The sequence below is a fragment of the Carassius gibelio genome, chromosome B3 (genome assembly GCF_023724105.1).
Source record: "Carassius gibelio isolate Cgi1373 ecotype wild population from Czech Republic chromosome B3, carGib1.2-hapl.c, whole genome shotgun sequence".
Lineage (NCBI taxonomy): Eukaryota > Metazoa > Chordata > Actinopteri > Cypriniformes > Cyprinidae > Carassius > Carassius gibelio.
The window spans coordinates 13984896-14001410 of NC_068398.1; the positions used below are offsets into that span (position 1 = coordinate 13984896).

General features: G+C 37.1%; 1 protein-coding gene across 1 annotated transcript in view; it reads left to right on the forward strand.

Annotated features, from left to right (window-relative positions):
* Positions 1–15657, forward strand: part of LOC127952438 (protein tweety homolog 3-like) — a 59088-nt gene extending 43431 nt beyond the window's left edge. Inside the window, exons 9-14 of the mRNA XM_052550882.1 lie at positions 2316–2408; positions 3909–4001; positions 4856–4992; positions 8298–8471; positions 8794–8869; positions 12676–15657. Coding sequence (XP_052406842.1) covers positions 2316–2408; positions 3909–4001; positions 4856–4992; positions 8298–8471; positions 8794–8869; positions 12676–12750 — 648 coding nt within the window. The 3' untranslated portion in view covers positions 12751–15657. The remainder of the gene's footprint in view (positions 1–2315; positions 2409–3908; positions 4002–4855; positions 4993–8297; positions 8472–8793; positions 8870–12675) is intronic.
* The last annotated feature ends 858 nt before the right edge of the window (positions 15658–16515 follow it).

Below are 16515 nucleotides of genomic sequence, written 5' to 3' on the forward strand. Positions count from 1 at the left end.
TCTTAACTGATCATGATTGATGGGTTATGTCCATGACCGCTCCATTGTCTTGATGTCATTTCATTTAAATGAAGGGCAATGCCCATATGGAGATTGAATGCTCTACTTTGTCAGCTGATGTCTCTGAATGGAGTTCCTCCAGTTCTCATGCAGCATACTGATGAAGTGAGCCTGATCCACATCTGAGACAGCAATCTTTTGAAATGGATATTGATTTCAGATTTAAAATGTCACCAAGGAATATTTTAAGAACATTTAAAGAGAAATGTTGAAGTTTAATGCTTTAAATCAGCTGTCTACAATGCACACAAGCAGTTAACTTCACAAGACATGTTCTTGCATTCAAAACAGCCAGAGGTATTTCATCTGTGAAGGATGCCAGAAGTTTGGGATTGGTTGGATTTTTTGTAATGTTTTTGAAAGAAGTCTCCAGTGCTCATCAAGGCTGGTTTTGCTGTGTTTTAGATTAAATAAAAATGGTAATTTTGTGAAATATTACATTTTAAAATAACTTTTCTGTTTGAATATATTGTAAAATGTAATGTATTCCTGTGATGCAAAACTGAATTTTCAGCATCATTACTCCAGTCTTCAGTGTCACATGATCCGCCAGAAATCAATCTAATATGCCGATATGCAGAAATCAATCTAATTTGATGCTTAAGAAAAGTTTTTTCTATCAACACTGAAAAAGTGCAGGGTTTTTTTTTTTTGTTTTGTTTTGTTTTTTGTGGAAGCCTGATACATTATTCAGGATTCTTTGAATTAGAAAGTTCAAAAGAGCAGCATTTATTTGAAATCTAAATCTTTTGTAGCATTACGTCTTGACTGAAAATGTGATCAATTTAATGTGTCCTTGCTCAGTAAAAGTAGTAATTTGTATTAAGAAGAAAGAAATTTTTAACCTCACACTTTTGAATGATAGTGTATATAATACCGCATTAGAATTTAACCAAAAGAATGTATCTTCTAAGGAGCATAATTTTGGAACAAACTTGGAGTTGCGTTTGTTTGTGTTTTTCACAATTCTTGTTAGCAGCACTGAACCTTGCTGATGCTGCATGTTGTCTTTAGTTAGTTTCCAGCACTGTTTCCTGCCATTAACACCGTAAGCAGAAGTCTTCTGTGAGCTCTGTAAAGAAGGACATGTTGTTGTTGTACTCTTCATTGCCTCTTTCTCACTGAATGTCAGCGAACTTCCCAGCCTAACATTGTGGAGCTGTTGGCAGACACCGAGAACACGGTGGCCATTTAGCATCTCAAATATTCATGTTTTCAAGACCTGTGCTCTTGAAATGCTCTGTGACACACCTAAAAGGCCGGATGCAAGAGCCTGTACTGACTTTTGCTGCTGGGTGTAAATGCAGGGTTGCATTATGCAAGCAGCTCTCTCCTGCTGCAGAACTAACAGTGGAGTGAGCGTGGGTGTGTGCAGTGGGGAATCAACACTGAGGAAATACTGCTGCACTGGCCAGGAAGTGGCTGTTGTGCAACCCAGTTTGTGTTACCTGTCGAGCTCTTTATATTGCATGTGTGTGCCTTCCAGAAAATAACCAGAATCAAATAATTACACACCTTATTTATAGCAATATAGTTTTATGAATTATACGAAGAAATCCATAGTTTGTTTAGCGAAGATGCATTAGATCGACAATAAAGGTATTAATCATAAAAATAAAAAGTAAAAGATTTAAAGTAAAGTAAAAAAAAAAAAAAAGATTTATATTTAAAAAATAGGGCTCTTAAAATTTCTATTCATTGAAGAATCCTGAAAATGTATCACAATGACTATTACAAAAATAAGCAGCACAACTATAGTATTTTCAACATTGATAATAATAAGAAATGTTTTTTGAGCACTAAAACAGCAGAATAAATGACATATATTAGAAAACCGGTATTTAAATATAATATTATTATTATTATTATTTTTATTATTATAGTAATTGTCACTATAGTTTTACTGTATTTTTGTTCTAATACATGTAGCGTTGGTGACTTCTTTCTTATTTTTTTATAATTCACTTTTCAACTGCTGTCTTTTAGTTTCATCTTATTTTTCATTTTCAGAGTCACTTTAAGTTTTACACAAATGTGTTTAGATCTGTAGGTTTTTGTGCTAGATTTAGTGTATTGTACTAACCAGATTACTGTATGTCTCAAAAAAAAACATGGAGTAACCTGAAAAACCTGTAATTGTTGAAAAAAAAAAAAGATATATAATTTATTTCTATGTGCTTTTCTAAGAATAAGCTTGTAAATGAGATGAATTTTGCACACTGCATGTAACAGGTTTTGTTTCTGTCTTGTTGTAGAAGCTGTCAGGCAGTCACAAAGCACTGGTGGAAATGCAGGACGATGTGTCAGAACTACTGCGCTCTGCAGTCCGAGAATACCCCACAACAAAGGTGAGCGTGTGTATGTAGATATCTGCGTGTGTGTGTGTGTGTGTGTGTGTGTTTTGAGAGCATGCGTGTAGTATGTATGGCCCATTTCTCTCAGTCCCTGATGAAAAAAAGCAGGTTCTTTTGTAGTGTCTGTGTGGAAATGTTTGTATGTGTGTGTGTGTGTTCACTATCCCTGGGCCTCTGTCATTGTGCAGCATCTGTGTGTGTTCTGGGACAAAGTGATGGCTGACATTCTGCACATGTGAGAAAGAAAGCCGTCCTCTTGCTCAAACACAAGCGCTGAGAGAAACCGCTGAATCAATGGAAATAATTCACCCTTATAACCAGCCAAAATCTGATTACCACTGCAACTTCATACAACTTAGAGCCTTTAAAAGAAAGAAAACAAGCATCTCTTATTTGACATCCTCCTGTGTGAATGTTTTGTTTGTCGTGTGTGCCATTGTGTGCTGGACTCATGAAAACTGAATAGAAATGAGGATATTGATTATACTTCCTAATGTATGCATTGCATTTACATTTAAATTTCTAAAGTGACTTACAAATGAGGACAATAGAAGCAATCAAACCCTACAAAAGAGCAATAATATGCAAGTGCGGTGACAAGGCTTGGTTAGTCTGAAAGTTTATTTATTTATTTTTTATAATGAATAAAAAGAAAACAATTAGATTGAATGGAAGAATAGAGAATGCTAGTATTAGAGGGTCATTTTTTAGATATACAGAAAAGAAAAAGAATAGAGAATGCTAATGTTAGAGGAACTTTATTTGCAATGAATAAAAAGAAAACCAGTAGATTGAATAGAAAGAATAGTGTTGGAGCATGGGTTTTTATTTTTTTATTTTTTTATTTTTTATAAATAAAGATAGTAGAGCAAAGAGATTCTGTACTTTTTTACTTTCTTTTCATCAAATAATCTTTAAACAAACTGTATAATGGTTTCCACATAAATATTAAGTACCACAAAGCATTTTTAGCATTGAAAATAATAACAAGAAATGTTTATTGAGCAGCAAACCAGCATGCTAGAATGAATTGTGAAGGATCATGTGACACTGAAGACTTTACCATCACAGGAATAAACTACATTTTAAGAGAATATCTATTTAGACATTGCATTTATAGTAACCACTTTATTTCAAACTAGAGGTGCTCCGATCACGATCGGCCGATCATTATGCGCATCTCCTCAGTAAAGCCGGTTTTCTAATCAGCGGTTAATTCCATCAGGTGCGTGATTTCACATAGAGCAGCTGTTACTACACAGAGCCGTTGTTAATAGAGAAGATGCGCAAATCACGTTAATTTTCAGCGTTTATTGGCCCATCTTCTCAGTTAACAACGGCTCTGTGTAGTAACAGCTGCTCTATGTGAAATCACGCACCTGATGGAATTAACCGCTGATTAGAAAACCGGCTTTACTGACGAGATGCGCATTAACGATCGGCCGATCGTGATCGGAGCACCCCTATTTCAAACTATGTCTTGGTGTTTTTTAGGGAAACCTTGAGCAAATTCAGGGGGATTTGAACACCACTGAAGTCGGACTGCATCAGCTCACTGCTCTTGTGGACTGCCGCAGTTTGCACATGGTAAGAAAGTGTTTCAGAGTATGTGACCACTTTAAGTTCCTCTCTGACTCTCAGCACATCTTGCCGCCATCTTCACTGTAACCTCAACCTGTGGGCTTCTGTGACATGAGAAACCAGGGTTTTGCAGCCCACCTGCAGTGCGCTTACAAACACACACACACACACACACACACACACACTGGAGCCAGTCCTCTTTTCTAAGAGTTCCTCCTCAGGGCTGAGAGACAGAGGCCTGCTGTTGGGGTGGTCCTAAAAAATGCATCTCCTTCCCGTGAGAAACAGAAAGTAACAGATAAAATGTGGACTTTTGGAAATGTATTATACATTATTGATGGTGTTTTCATTCTGCAAAAGCAATAACATACTTTCCGGCCCAAACCATCTGCATCTGGGCTGTATGTGGGAGAGTTTGTGCTGGAGATGCAGAGCAGCGCAGGCAGTAATTACAAATAGAGCGATTTTGCAGTTAATGATGACAGTAATTTGGAGGAGGGAAGACTCTTCCATGTTTCTCTGATAGCAGCATGTGTAGGGCTGCTCACTGTCCGCACAGCATGTAATATTAAAAGCCCTGTTTCTCTCTGCAGCATATGGTGCCTTCTCCTGCAGGAAGTTCTCAGTCAGAAAGTCTAGCTCTGGATATTATCATACTGTTTTCATTTCTTTTCTATCTATTATCCACATACCCAAAAGAGACTGGTTTCCGTGTTGTTGCATGCAAGGCATTTAAAGTGACAGTTGACCCAAAAATGTACTTTTATTCTGTCATTATTTTCTCATCCTTGTGATGTTATCCTAACTGTGTGCCTCTGCTGTTGAAAGCGAGTCCGTGATGGCAGTGAATTTGTGTGCAGGATTATGTGCAGGCATTGACTGGCGTGTGTTATGATGGACTGGAGGGTGTGATCTACCTGGTGCTGTTCTCATTCATCACAGCTCTCATGTTCACTTCTGTCGTCTGCAGTGTGCCACACACATGGCATGGCAAAAGGTGAGCTCTGAAGAGAGAAAAAAAATGTTCCGAATATTTTTTTATGGTTATAGTTACAATTATTGTTAGTAAACATAGAGGGGTTATTATAGTTAAGTAAAAAAGAAAAGTGCAATATTCCTCTTTTTAATTTAGTTTAACTTGATAATACAAAAAAAAATCTCTCTCTCTCTCTCTCTCTCTCTCTCTATATATATATATATAGATATAGATATAGATATATATACATATATATATGTGTGTGTGTGTGTGTGTGTGTGTATATATATATATATCTATGTGTGTATGTATGTATGTGTGTGTGTAATGATATATTTATATATATATGATATATATACATATGTATATGACAAGTATACTATTACTAACAGTATGCATCTGATAGTGACCTATATATTCCTAACACTATATCACTACTTCACAGCATGAAATATGTATTATCTGGCTTCTTGTGCATTAAAGAGAAAGGAGCAATTTTGTTATGGTCATTTAACACATTGTTCTTTTCCCACGCAAGTTAGTGTTAGCAGTATGACGCAGTCTTTCAGTGGAACATCCTCATTTTTTTAGTCAAATGCACTCAGGAGGATTAAACCAGAGCTAAAACAACTGTTAGTGGTGTCCATGGGCATTGTTACGACGACTATGTTTGGACACCTCTTGCTCCCATCAGGCTCTTCGGTCAGAATCTAAACGGAAACAGCTGCCTCGCTCCATCTCTTCCCCCTTGTTCCTTCCTTCCAAGGGATCTGTGTGGGAATCGCTCACATCTTCCTCCCATAATTACATAAACTGCCATCATTTCCCGGTCCAGGCCCATGCGGCAGCTCTCCCAGGACAGGCCTGCATCAAGCAAACAGGATTACACTGAGAGAGATAGAAAGGACAAAGACGCCAGCTTAAGCATATTATGTTATTATCACACTCGTAAGTGTGTGTCTCATGGTACACAGCTATTCACACTACCTCTTCATTATAGATAATTAGCAGTTTCTGAATATGAGTTTAGGCAGGCAGTGGCAGGCCGTGTAGTGTGGAGGTAGACACTGATTATGTGTGAAGTAGGGAAATATTTTGAGCTATTTGAAGTTAGTTCATGTATTATTAAATGCCAAAAAAAAAAATTGTTGGTGTTAAAGGTGCACACAGTTTTTTTTTAATAATCTTTCAAAGTGTAATATAACTTTTTTTATATATATAATAATTAAGCTTAATGTCATGTTAAGTGACCAGCCCTAGACCAGTGGCGCCATTGACCAGCACAACATTTAAAAATAAATAAACAAAGTACCAAGTGCCCCTTGTAAAAATAATAATAATAAAAATATTTAAAAAATAATTTTCACTATAAAGCATTTTTTACATGTATACTTCTCATGCATTGAAAACAACAACAAAAAAGAGCATTGTTTTTAAAAAATTCGATTTTTCTTAATGCAAATAATCTAAACAGTATTGTAACTATTTTTTAACATCTTAAACAGAGGTGTGGAAATACCCTCGGAAAGTAGTTAAGAAACTGACATTATGTATTTTGTTTTTAGTCAAAGTGACCTGCAAACATCATAATCCTAATATAAATTTTGTACACGCATTTCCGCAACATATTAGTGTTGAAACCTTGTTCATGACCCTAAATCAAAGAGTTACAATTTCAAGAAAATCCTCATAGGTTAACCAGTGTTCCCAATAACTCAAAAATCGAAATGCACTGCAACTAAATGGCACAAAAGTGTCATTATTTTTGTCATGAAACCTAGTACTGAAAATTCTGACTTGGTGTGAACAAGTTTTTTACTGGATCACCTCCGAGTTTACTTTTGTGGACAATAATGCAACCTCACTTTATGCCAATGATAACTTTCAAGCTACCACGTCCGGCAGGGAGAGGCCCAGATCTGATCACAGCCCTCCTGATAGTGTTCATTTTTCTCCCTCTGGTCATTGTCAGCTTTTTCTATCCTGTTCATTAAGCTAACACAGAGCAGATACAGCTCGTTCTGTTCCTGGTCGCATGTAATCAAATCAGTGACAGGAGAACAGACTGTTAGTAGTCTGTCAAGAATCACACGATCACTGATGCAGGTTTTTGTGTGGTTCCAGGCTTTCCCTCAAACGATGTCGTCCCACTTGGCCAAATGCATGCTGCTTTCTTTGTTCCCTGTAGCTGAAAGCAAGCAAAGCACATGCCTCTGTGTGGACTGGATGTGCTCTTCCTGTTTATCATTAGTAACACAGCAGAGAGCGCCCTCTGCTGTTCATACCACAGTGTGACACATTGATAGTGAAGATCGGAGGGAATTTATTCATGTAGCTACAGTTGGCATATCACAGTGGTATGATACAAATTTTGGGTGGTTTCATCCATTTCTCTGAAGTCTTGGCTTTCCACTTTGAATGAAGGTTAATTGATTTATTTATTGGACTATACTGATGATATGTGTGACACAATGGACAGATTTTTTTTTTTTTTAATTGAGTATTACACATTGTCTGAAAGTTGTAAAAATAAGCTTTTCATTGGTTTAATACTAATCAAATATTAAGTTTTGATATATTTAAGGTAGGAAATTTACAAAATATCTTCATGGAACGTGGTCTTTACTTGATATCCTAATGGTTTTTGGCATTAAATAACAATTTATCATTTTGACCCATACAATGTACAGACTTTTTTTTTTTAATAATGTTTTTTAAGTCTTTTATCTGCATCCAGGCTGTAATAATTTGATTAAATACACAGTAATGTATAATTTATCCCTGTGATGGTAAAGCTGAATTATCAACATCATTACTCCAGTGTTCAGTATCACATGATCCTACAGAAATCATTTTAATATACTGATTTGCTGCTCAATGTTCAAAATAGTTGTGCTGCTCAATAATTTTGAAGAAACTGTGATGCATTTTAATATTCACAATTTAATGTGTCCCTTACCAACCCCAAACATTTGAATAGAAATGAATTTGTTCCTTTATTAATATTCTGTCCCATATTCATTCATTCATTCATTCATTCATTGCTTGTTTAGCATCAAAAAACTTAATAAAATGACATGATTTTTACCTGACAGTACTTCCCTTTTGTTCTGGCGGTGGTGCTAATCAACAGCGGGTATTTAGCTTCTGCCAAGAGTAGGGAACAGATGACAACTCTCTGATCTCTTGAGAGGTCCCGTCTGAGTTTGACACTGCTTGTCAGCTATCTGCAGTGTCTCATTCACACTCCCACAGTGATCATGGCTTGTGCTTTCACTGACGTGACTGCTGACAGTACTGTGCATGTTGTGTGTTTGTGCATACAGGCCTGATGAGGACAGTGAGGAGGAGTCCATGGCTCAAGGAGGCAGACAGAATCATGATAACCTGTACCGGGTGCACATGCCCAGTCTCTACAGCTGCGGCAGCAGCTACGGCAGCGAGACCAGCATCCCTGCAGGAGCACACACTGTCAGCAATGCTCCTGTTACCGAGTACATGTGAGTTAAACACACACAACACATACAGATCACCTTTTCCCTTCTGTCAGGGATCCATGGAGTTTTTTGTAGAAATAGCCTGATGTTCAGTTTGACCGATACTACCTATGTTTCTTTAGCAGTAAATCAGCATATCAAAATTTCTGAAAGATCATATGACACTGAAGACTGGAGAAATGCATTTTTTTTTTTTAAATCTTCCCATGCCCCAAACTTTTAAGTGGCAGTGTAAATAAACAAGTACATTACATTTGAAATCGATTAGTAACATTAATGCAGGAGGATTTTGGATCTTTGTAAAGAGTGTGTGTCTCATGTCCAGGACCCAGAATGCAAACTTCCAGAACCCTCGCTGTGAGAACACTCCTCTGATCGGGAGAGAATCTCCTCCTCCGTCTGTAAGTACCTGCACTCGTCCTCAGTGAATGACGACACACACAAACACACTAACGCACAAAACACAGAGTCACTTTGACAGCCTGAATGCTTCAATATCCTCCTCAAATAGCTCCTTCTTGTAGTTTGCTTGTGTAAAACAATGATCTCCCCCACTGTAGTCTCACTGTACACAGCAAGTCATTACAAAGAGCCCTGAACCCCGTTCAAGTTAAATGTCTAATTGGATCATTAAAGTTGAGGAAGTGGATCTTTTAAACCAACTGCTGTTGGATAACTTTTGCCTGTTGGGAACTTCTTGCTTGCCCAATCTTACAGAAGAGTTTAGGCGGACTGGTGATTTATAGCCATAGATCGATGTTGCATTGATTTGTTTGTGTGTGAGGTAAAGGAGAACAGAGATTGTGAGCCAGCTGCCCACTTACTGACTGGAAACACCTCGATAACTGAAGCGAGATATCCACACGGTCACCTGTAATTGCTGAAATCGGGTTGTTAAACTCAGTGCTCTGACATGGAAGAAAGCTGATTGATTAGCGGAGTGCCTGAGACATTTCACATAGACTTTAAATGTACCTCAACACCTCTTTCTGGCAGCCAATCGATATGAAGTCTTGCTGTAGGCTACTCTATGCATTGAACATTTTCTGTGATAAAAAAAAAATAGATAATTCAAAAGAATGATGTGGCTAAGAGTTCAGACAGTGTGGTGCATCGGTTTCATTCTTGTTTCATTTAAATGATGGCATTACAACTGCAAACATTAGGTGGCGCTGTGGATACATGGTGTTGAGGAGACAATGACGAGTGCTTTCAGACACATTGTTTATGCTTTCAAGGTTTTCTTGGCATTTACTGATGTTAGGCACATTTTCCTGGGTGAAATCCAGTCATTTCACTTGAAGGCGAATGGTTTTTGCAGATTTCACGAGTTCAAGTTCAACAGAAAGCTGCTTGGTTTGAAAGTGACTTCTGTCTGAGCTGTGCTTCAGTATTTATAGTTATTGATGTTGATGTTAGACAATGGAACTTTTTTTTTGTTTTGTTTTTCGTTTTTTTTTTTTTGTGAAATTTCCTAGAGTCATGCATCCCACCAGATCCAATCCAATTTTAGCATCTTATAAGTAACTGGATTGATGAAGATTGCTAGTGAGATTAGTGTATATTATTAAAAGACATTTTTATATAGCTTCTGGTGAGCGCTAGTGTCTTATTATTGTTGACTTCTGCAATTGCGTTCAATGCATTATTTTACATTAATTTTTGAATAATGCATTACATTGTTTATATTTCTAATTATTGTTATACATATACGCATCTTTTTAAACTTGCATTTTATTTGTTTATTTATTTGTAAGATTTTTTGGGTTTAGTTTTTTTGCCTTTATAATGATAGGATAGCAGCTAGACAGGAAGTGAATTGGGAGAGACGAGATCAGGAAAGGTCAACGAGCCGGGACTCCAACTCGAGACAGTGGCACTGCTCACAAAGCTATTGGCGCAGACGCTTGCATTTTCATTTTTGACAAATCCATTGCATGCCAACATAATTTAAGAAACATTATCACTGGACAGACTTTAAATGAAGCTAAAAATCTGTGTTAAGATTTGTTGGTCGTCTGGTAGTCGAGGTGAGATACAGATTGTCAGGACTTGCTGATGTAAGTTAACCCCACTCACAGCGTGTACTTGTGTCCCCTCACACCTTCGTGTCTGGTCTTGTGTCCTCTAGACGCTGCGTGTGTGTGTTTGGGAGTGCATGTGTGTGTGTTTCTTGTGAGCTGGAGATGCAGTCAGTGGTGTCTATCTGCTCTACAGTTTCTTGTCGTTTTCTTTTCTGCAAACCCACACAGTTGTATTTGACCTCCACGGACAGTAACAGCCGTCACAGCTGGCAGTTAAAGCCATCGGAGAGTTCCCGCTCATTTTGGTAACAGCCTCGCTATTCCAACAGGTACTCAAATGCCCCACTCCCACTTACTGGCCCACCTTCCTCCCTGTAAAAACAAAAAACCCTCACTCTGACCCAAGCAAGCTGCCCTGGCCCCTGGTGTTTCTGTTGTGTGGCTCCCTGGTCTGGCATGTTAATCAACCCTTCACGTATCTGACAGAGAATCCAATTTCCAAGAACACAGGGAGGAATAAATGCATTAAGGCAGACGTTAAGGAAGAGAACTGCTGTTTAATTCAGTTTGGCTAATGATTAGCATCCTTAAGGTGCATTCACACTGACAGTCCTTAAATTGATGGAGGTCACCGAGCCGCTGTACTGTTAGGTTTCTATGTTAACCGTTGAATCTGTCTGCGCTCCCATTGGCAGTTGACACATCACATGACTGCTCATTTGAGTAAAGAATGCCCACTGTCACTCATTTCGGTGAAAATCAGCAATTCTCTGTCAGGTTTTATTTGAACGTTTCCTTGTTACAATGCAGTTAAGCACTGATTAATATTAATAAGCAATCTCTGTCCGTGTTAACAAAAGTACTGTAATGTGTTTTGTGTCATATTAGTTACACCTTTCACAAGGGATTAGTACTTTTATAAAGTAAATATTATTAGGTAGTCCTGTTAGGGATGCATTATGACTGATATAATATCAGCTTGATGTGTTGAAATTTGAGTTTGACTAAGATTTGTCAGCTCTAATCACTACATATGCATCTGTAAACTGATGATGATTAGTGTACACTGGATTTGATTGTACAGATTAGACTTGTCTTTCATTGAGAAACATGTGACTGAACCCGTTTAAGGGAATTACTCATTATCTTAGTATGTAAGTCTGAACTAAATAAATATCTGCAGACAGAGCAATCAGCAAGTTATATTCATTTATGTTAATATTAGGGTCATTTTAGGTCTGGAAGTATAAAGATATGTCTCCTCATTTTTGGGTATCAAATCATGTTAGGGGTTAGGTTACATGTAAGAAAAATAGCATTTTTGTTTTGCCATTTAATCGCCAAGAAATAAATGATATTAATTGTACTAGTACAGTCTCTGCAAGCATATTAATATTGAGTCTACAAGGCTGTCTAAATGATTCTAGGTGTGCTGTGACAGACTTTATTATTATCATTATTATTATTATTATTATTACTTTGTTCAATGTGTTATACGATACATTCATTTTATGATAATTTTTGTTATTTTTGTTTGTTGTATACATAATGTATATATAAGCTTGTCTGTTTCCCTTTTTTTTTTTCATTTTAATTCATGTCCAAATATCTCTACATAATTTTATTACATTTTATCACAATTTCGTTTTTTTTTATTATTATTATTATTTTGATATTTTAACTGTAACACACTCACAATGCCAAAACAAGTGTATCAAATCTTTCAAGGTACAGCTTTGAAAGAAAATTGCAATCCAATCAGAACATTTGTAAAGTATGCATTATGCATTAGGCACACACTCTATACAATATCCATAGCATTTTTCTTTTTAGCCTATATTTTTATCATTTTTGGCATCATGATTGGTTATTTAGTTGTGCACGCTAATGTCTTTTTTAACATATAGAATACTATCTAATCTTTAAATCAAGTATATTATACTTAAGTATATTTTTATCATTTATAATATTTTAATTATAAAATAAGTAATTTACAGTGCATGCACAATGCAATATACATTCATGAAATCGAGGAACATCTGTTTTTAATAGCACGTATTAACAGTGCCACTGTGATAGGCATGTGCACACACATCTATAGTTTTCACACAGAAGAACATGCTTAGTCTAAAATCTAAATTATTATTATTAATTTAAATTTCTCAATGTTTGTCTCTCTCCAGTACACATCCAGCATGAGGGCCAAGTACCTGGCCAACTCCCGGCCTGACCCCGACAGCAGCACCTCAGCAAACTAGAGGAACACCGTCATCTTTCCTTTCCGTCTAAAGCTCGCCCTCACCCCCATGTTGTGCCCTCAGCCCAGACCGGTTTCACCCATCCAGCCATGTTGATATCTGATGCGTGCTCTCCATCCCAGCTGATACAGGACGTCCTTGCATCATGTAAATCCTGCTGTCAGAGCAATGTTCCAGAGGCCTCTTGGGCTGTTTCCAGATGGCCAGTTCAGTTCAGGCAGCTAGTAGGGTTACTCTCAGCCCTGAGTGCTTGTGTGTGAGCGTCTGCAACGAGTATGAACTTCATTACATAAAGATGCATTGAGTGACGTGTGTATGTGTGTGTATGTGTGTTGATCCATGCTGCCCTTGCTCAGTTGTGGTGCTCTTTCCAGAGGTTTAGAAAAGGTCCAAAACTGAAGAACTGGACTGGGTTTAACACCCATAACCCTACATTCGTGCATAGCCTCTGTCCTCTGGTCATCTAAAGTAATGTGACCTTCTCCATTTGCAGGACCTACTGCCACATTCCGACTCTACCGTTTACATCAGTGGCATCTACTGTAATATTACTGAACCTATCTAATCTGAATAGCATGAGAGCAATGAAAGTTTTCCCAGAATTCAGTAATTGGGTTCCACTTGTTGAGGTCAGCAATTGAGTATCAGTTGTGGTGATTTATGGAAGTGAGTGTACTTGATTACGTTCACTATAGTTTCAGACACCAAAAAGTGCACTATATTTCAGACACAGCCCAAGTTTCTCTTCAAAAAGTTGCTTTTTCGTGACTCCAATGGACCATTTGAAGTTTATGGACATGCTTGCTTTAGCAAACCTGTTGCGTTACGGATTCCGGTGTAATGCATGAAATCAAGCCAGAGTTAGCGCAGCTAGCTTTTGCATTTTTGTACTTGTGTATAGTATGTTTCAGTACTAAATCTGTAGCATACGCTGGTTGTGAGGAGATATTTCTGCATTTTTCATCTCATTTGCAGACTTGAGTTTTCAGTTAGTGTTTTCTTGTTGGGTTCTTATCAATACACATGGACTGAATTAAGCCAACTGGGCTTCATCCACTGCCATGACTGGAAAACCTGGACAAGCAGATCTGGACAAACCAGCCTAACAAAGAGGATGTTGAGGAAACCTCGTCAGATTATTGAGCAAACGCAACCTCAAACTGCTTTTTATATCCAAGTACTTTCAGTCTGAATTCAACAGAACTCTAAAACTGCTAATGCTGGGATCACATTTGAACATTACATTTGTCCTAATACTGTACAAACATGGAGACACTGGGACCAGATTGGACACTTTGTCATCTCTTATCTGTTCTAGGAAAGAAGCTGGGAGAAGTTCATTGTAGTGTACACAGTGTAAACCTTGATTTTGCTGATCAGTTTAGTCTTAAGGACGGGGGACCCCAATATGGCAGGAAGTAAAGTCATCAATGTCCTGGTTTTTTTTTTTTTTTTTTTTTATTCAAAGAAATGGAAGAATGCCACAAGCCTCTGTAAATTCTGCTGTAATTCAGTGTGACTTTCAAAGCCCGCAATTTCCTGGGCTAGTTGCTTCTGTACCACAAATTGCTTTCATTCCCAGAGTTAAGGGGAAACTTGCCGTCCCTGAAGAGGACATAAAAGTGATGTGCTGTCATCCAGAATATTTTCCCCTTGATGAGAGCACAGACACACAGGAGGCTGGCATCTGATCAGGGTGAACTCCCTTTTCCCTCAAAAGACCTCTCTCTGATGTTATAGACCCAGTCTCCCCTCTCGACCTTATAAAGTGGTGCCAATGTTCTCATATCATGGGCATCTATGGTCCCACCTTCACACACACACACACCTCAAGACTGACTGCCCTCATACTGCCAACATCACAATTCACCGACACCAAGTCCAGGTCATATCCTTACCATTTCAGGGCTCAACAACAAGCATTCAAAAATGCTGCTTTTTTAGTATCCACATGCTCTAGATTCATAACGATAAAGGTTCATTATTCATGAAGAATAGATGAAGCATTGGTTTGGTGGTTCATTCTTATAGTTGAGCCCTGATTCCTATCTGTGAGGGCTCTGCGTGCTTCACGCTTTTTAAATACAGACTGATAACAAAAGCTAATGTGACAGCGTTGCTCCTGATGTCCCAGACTTCTGTGAAAACAAGCAAGGACTTCATGGGGAAGGTGTGAATTACAGCTATTAGCAAGCAGAGCCTCGGCTTGTGTTCTTCAGCTATTATTGGACCTTGTGAGTTCTTGTGCTTCTCAAAGGCATGATCGTCCTAGAAACATGGAGGAGAACCATGTTGTGTGCTACTGACGCTTGCACTGGTTTCTCGATTGATGCTTTTGTGATCAATGGTGAGGTCCGTATGTCCTCAGCTGTGCCAATAACTGACATCTTTCCTATATTTCTAATTGTTTCGCATCTTTGCAGTGGACTCTCGTGAGCTCTGTGTGGTCTGTGCAACCAGATGAGACACCTGTGAACATGAGCCTGACGGATTTTGATTTTTCTCTGTAATAACCATGTTAGTGATGATCCAGTCTCTCTTTTTATGTTGCTATTTACTTTGGTAATGTCATACTGCAAGAATAATGTATATACAGTATATTGAGCAAATGTTTGCAAGGAAATGCCCCATTAAGGACATGAAATTGTGATTCTAGTACAAACATGATTTTCTTTTCTTTTCCTTTTTTTTCATAGTCCTCGTGGCATATTTTTAGACATATTAGGAAGCACAAAATATTTTCTCTTGAATGCGATTCAATGATTTTGGTCTTTTATCGAGATGTTTTTATATGACTTCACTGTAGGATGAACTTTTTTTTCAGTTACTAAAATATTGTAAATGTAAAACCTGTGGTTTTATTGAGCTTCAACTCTGTGTTTTCAGATTAAACCTAACCTTAACTGATGAATGTGTCTTTTATGTTCAACTGCATGTTTTTATGTCTACAACAGTGAGTATATTTTCGATTACAATATTATAATGGTGACCTTTCTGATTAATCCAAGATCCTAAGAAGGTTTATTAGGTTGAATTAGGTGCAACTAAGATCACTTTATTCTTGATTTTTTTTAATACTGTTATATTATTTATGGTTATAGCGCTTTTTTCATGGATTTTTGTGTTTATAAAAATCTGGCATTTTATATAAGTTTTGAATGGATTAATCATAATTAATACCGATTCAGTTTTAGCATATAAACGCAAGAGGGCAGAATTGTGTCATTTAATAGAGAGGATATTCCTTGCTACTCAAAACAAAACGGGCTATTACTTCGTATTAGTGAGTAAAAGAGTGGGGATTTATTTTATACATTTAAATTAAATTGTGTAAAAAAAATAAAAATAAGTTCTAATAAAAAATAAATAATTATGGGAAATTATGAAAAAAGTTAATTGCATTACATTGTGTGATGCAGTTCTCTACATAGGATTTAGCTCTATTCGATTTTTTTAAAAATACTTTGATGCTGCAGGAATAATGTATATACAGTATATTGAACAAATGTTTGCAAGAAAATGTCCCATTAAGGACATCATAGTTTGTATTCTGTTCTGAATTTTATTAAATTAATAAAAATTCATTTAATAATTACTATATATGTTCATGCATTTAAGTTGTCTAAAATAAAAATAATAACTACATATGTAAAATTATTACATGTTGTTTAGTCTAATATATAATTAATGGCAGTAAATTATTAATTATGTGTTGATTCGCCCTAATAATTTTTTATACTGCTAATATACACTAAGAAAGCCTTC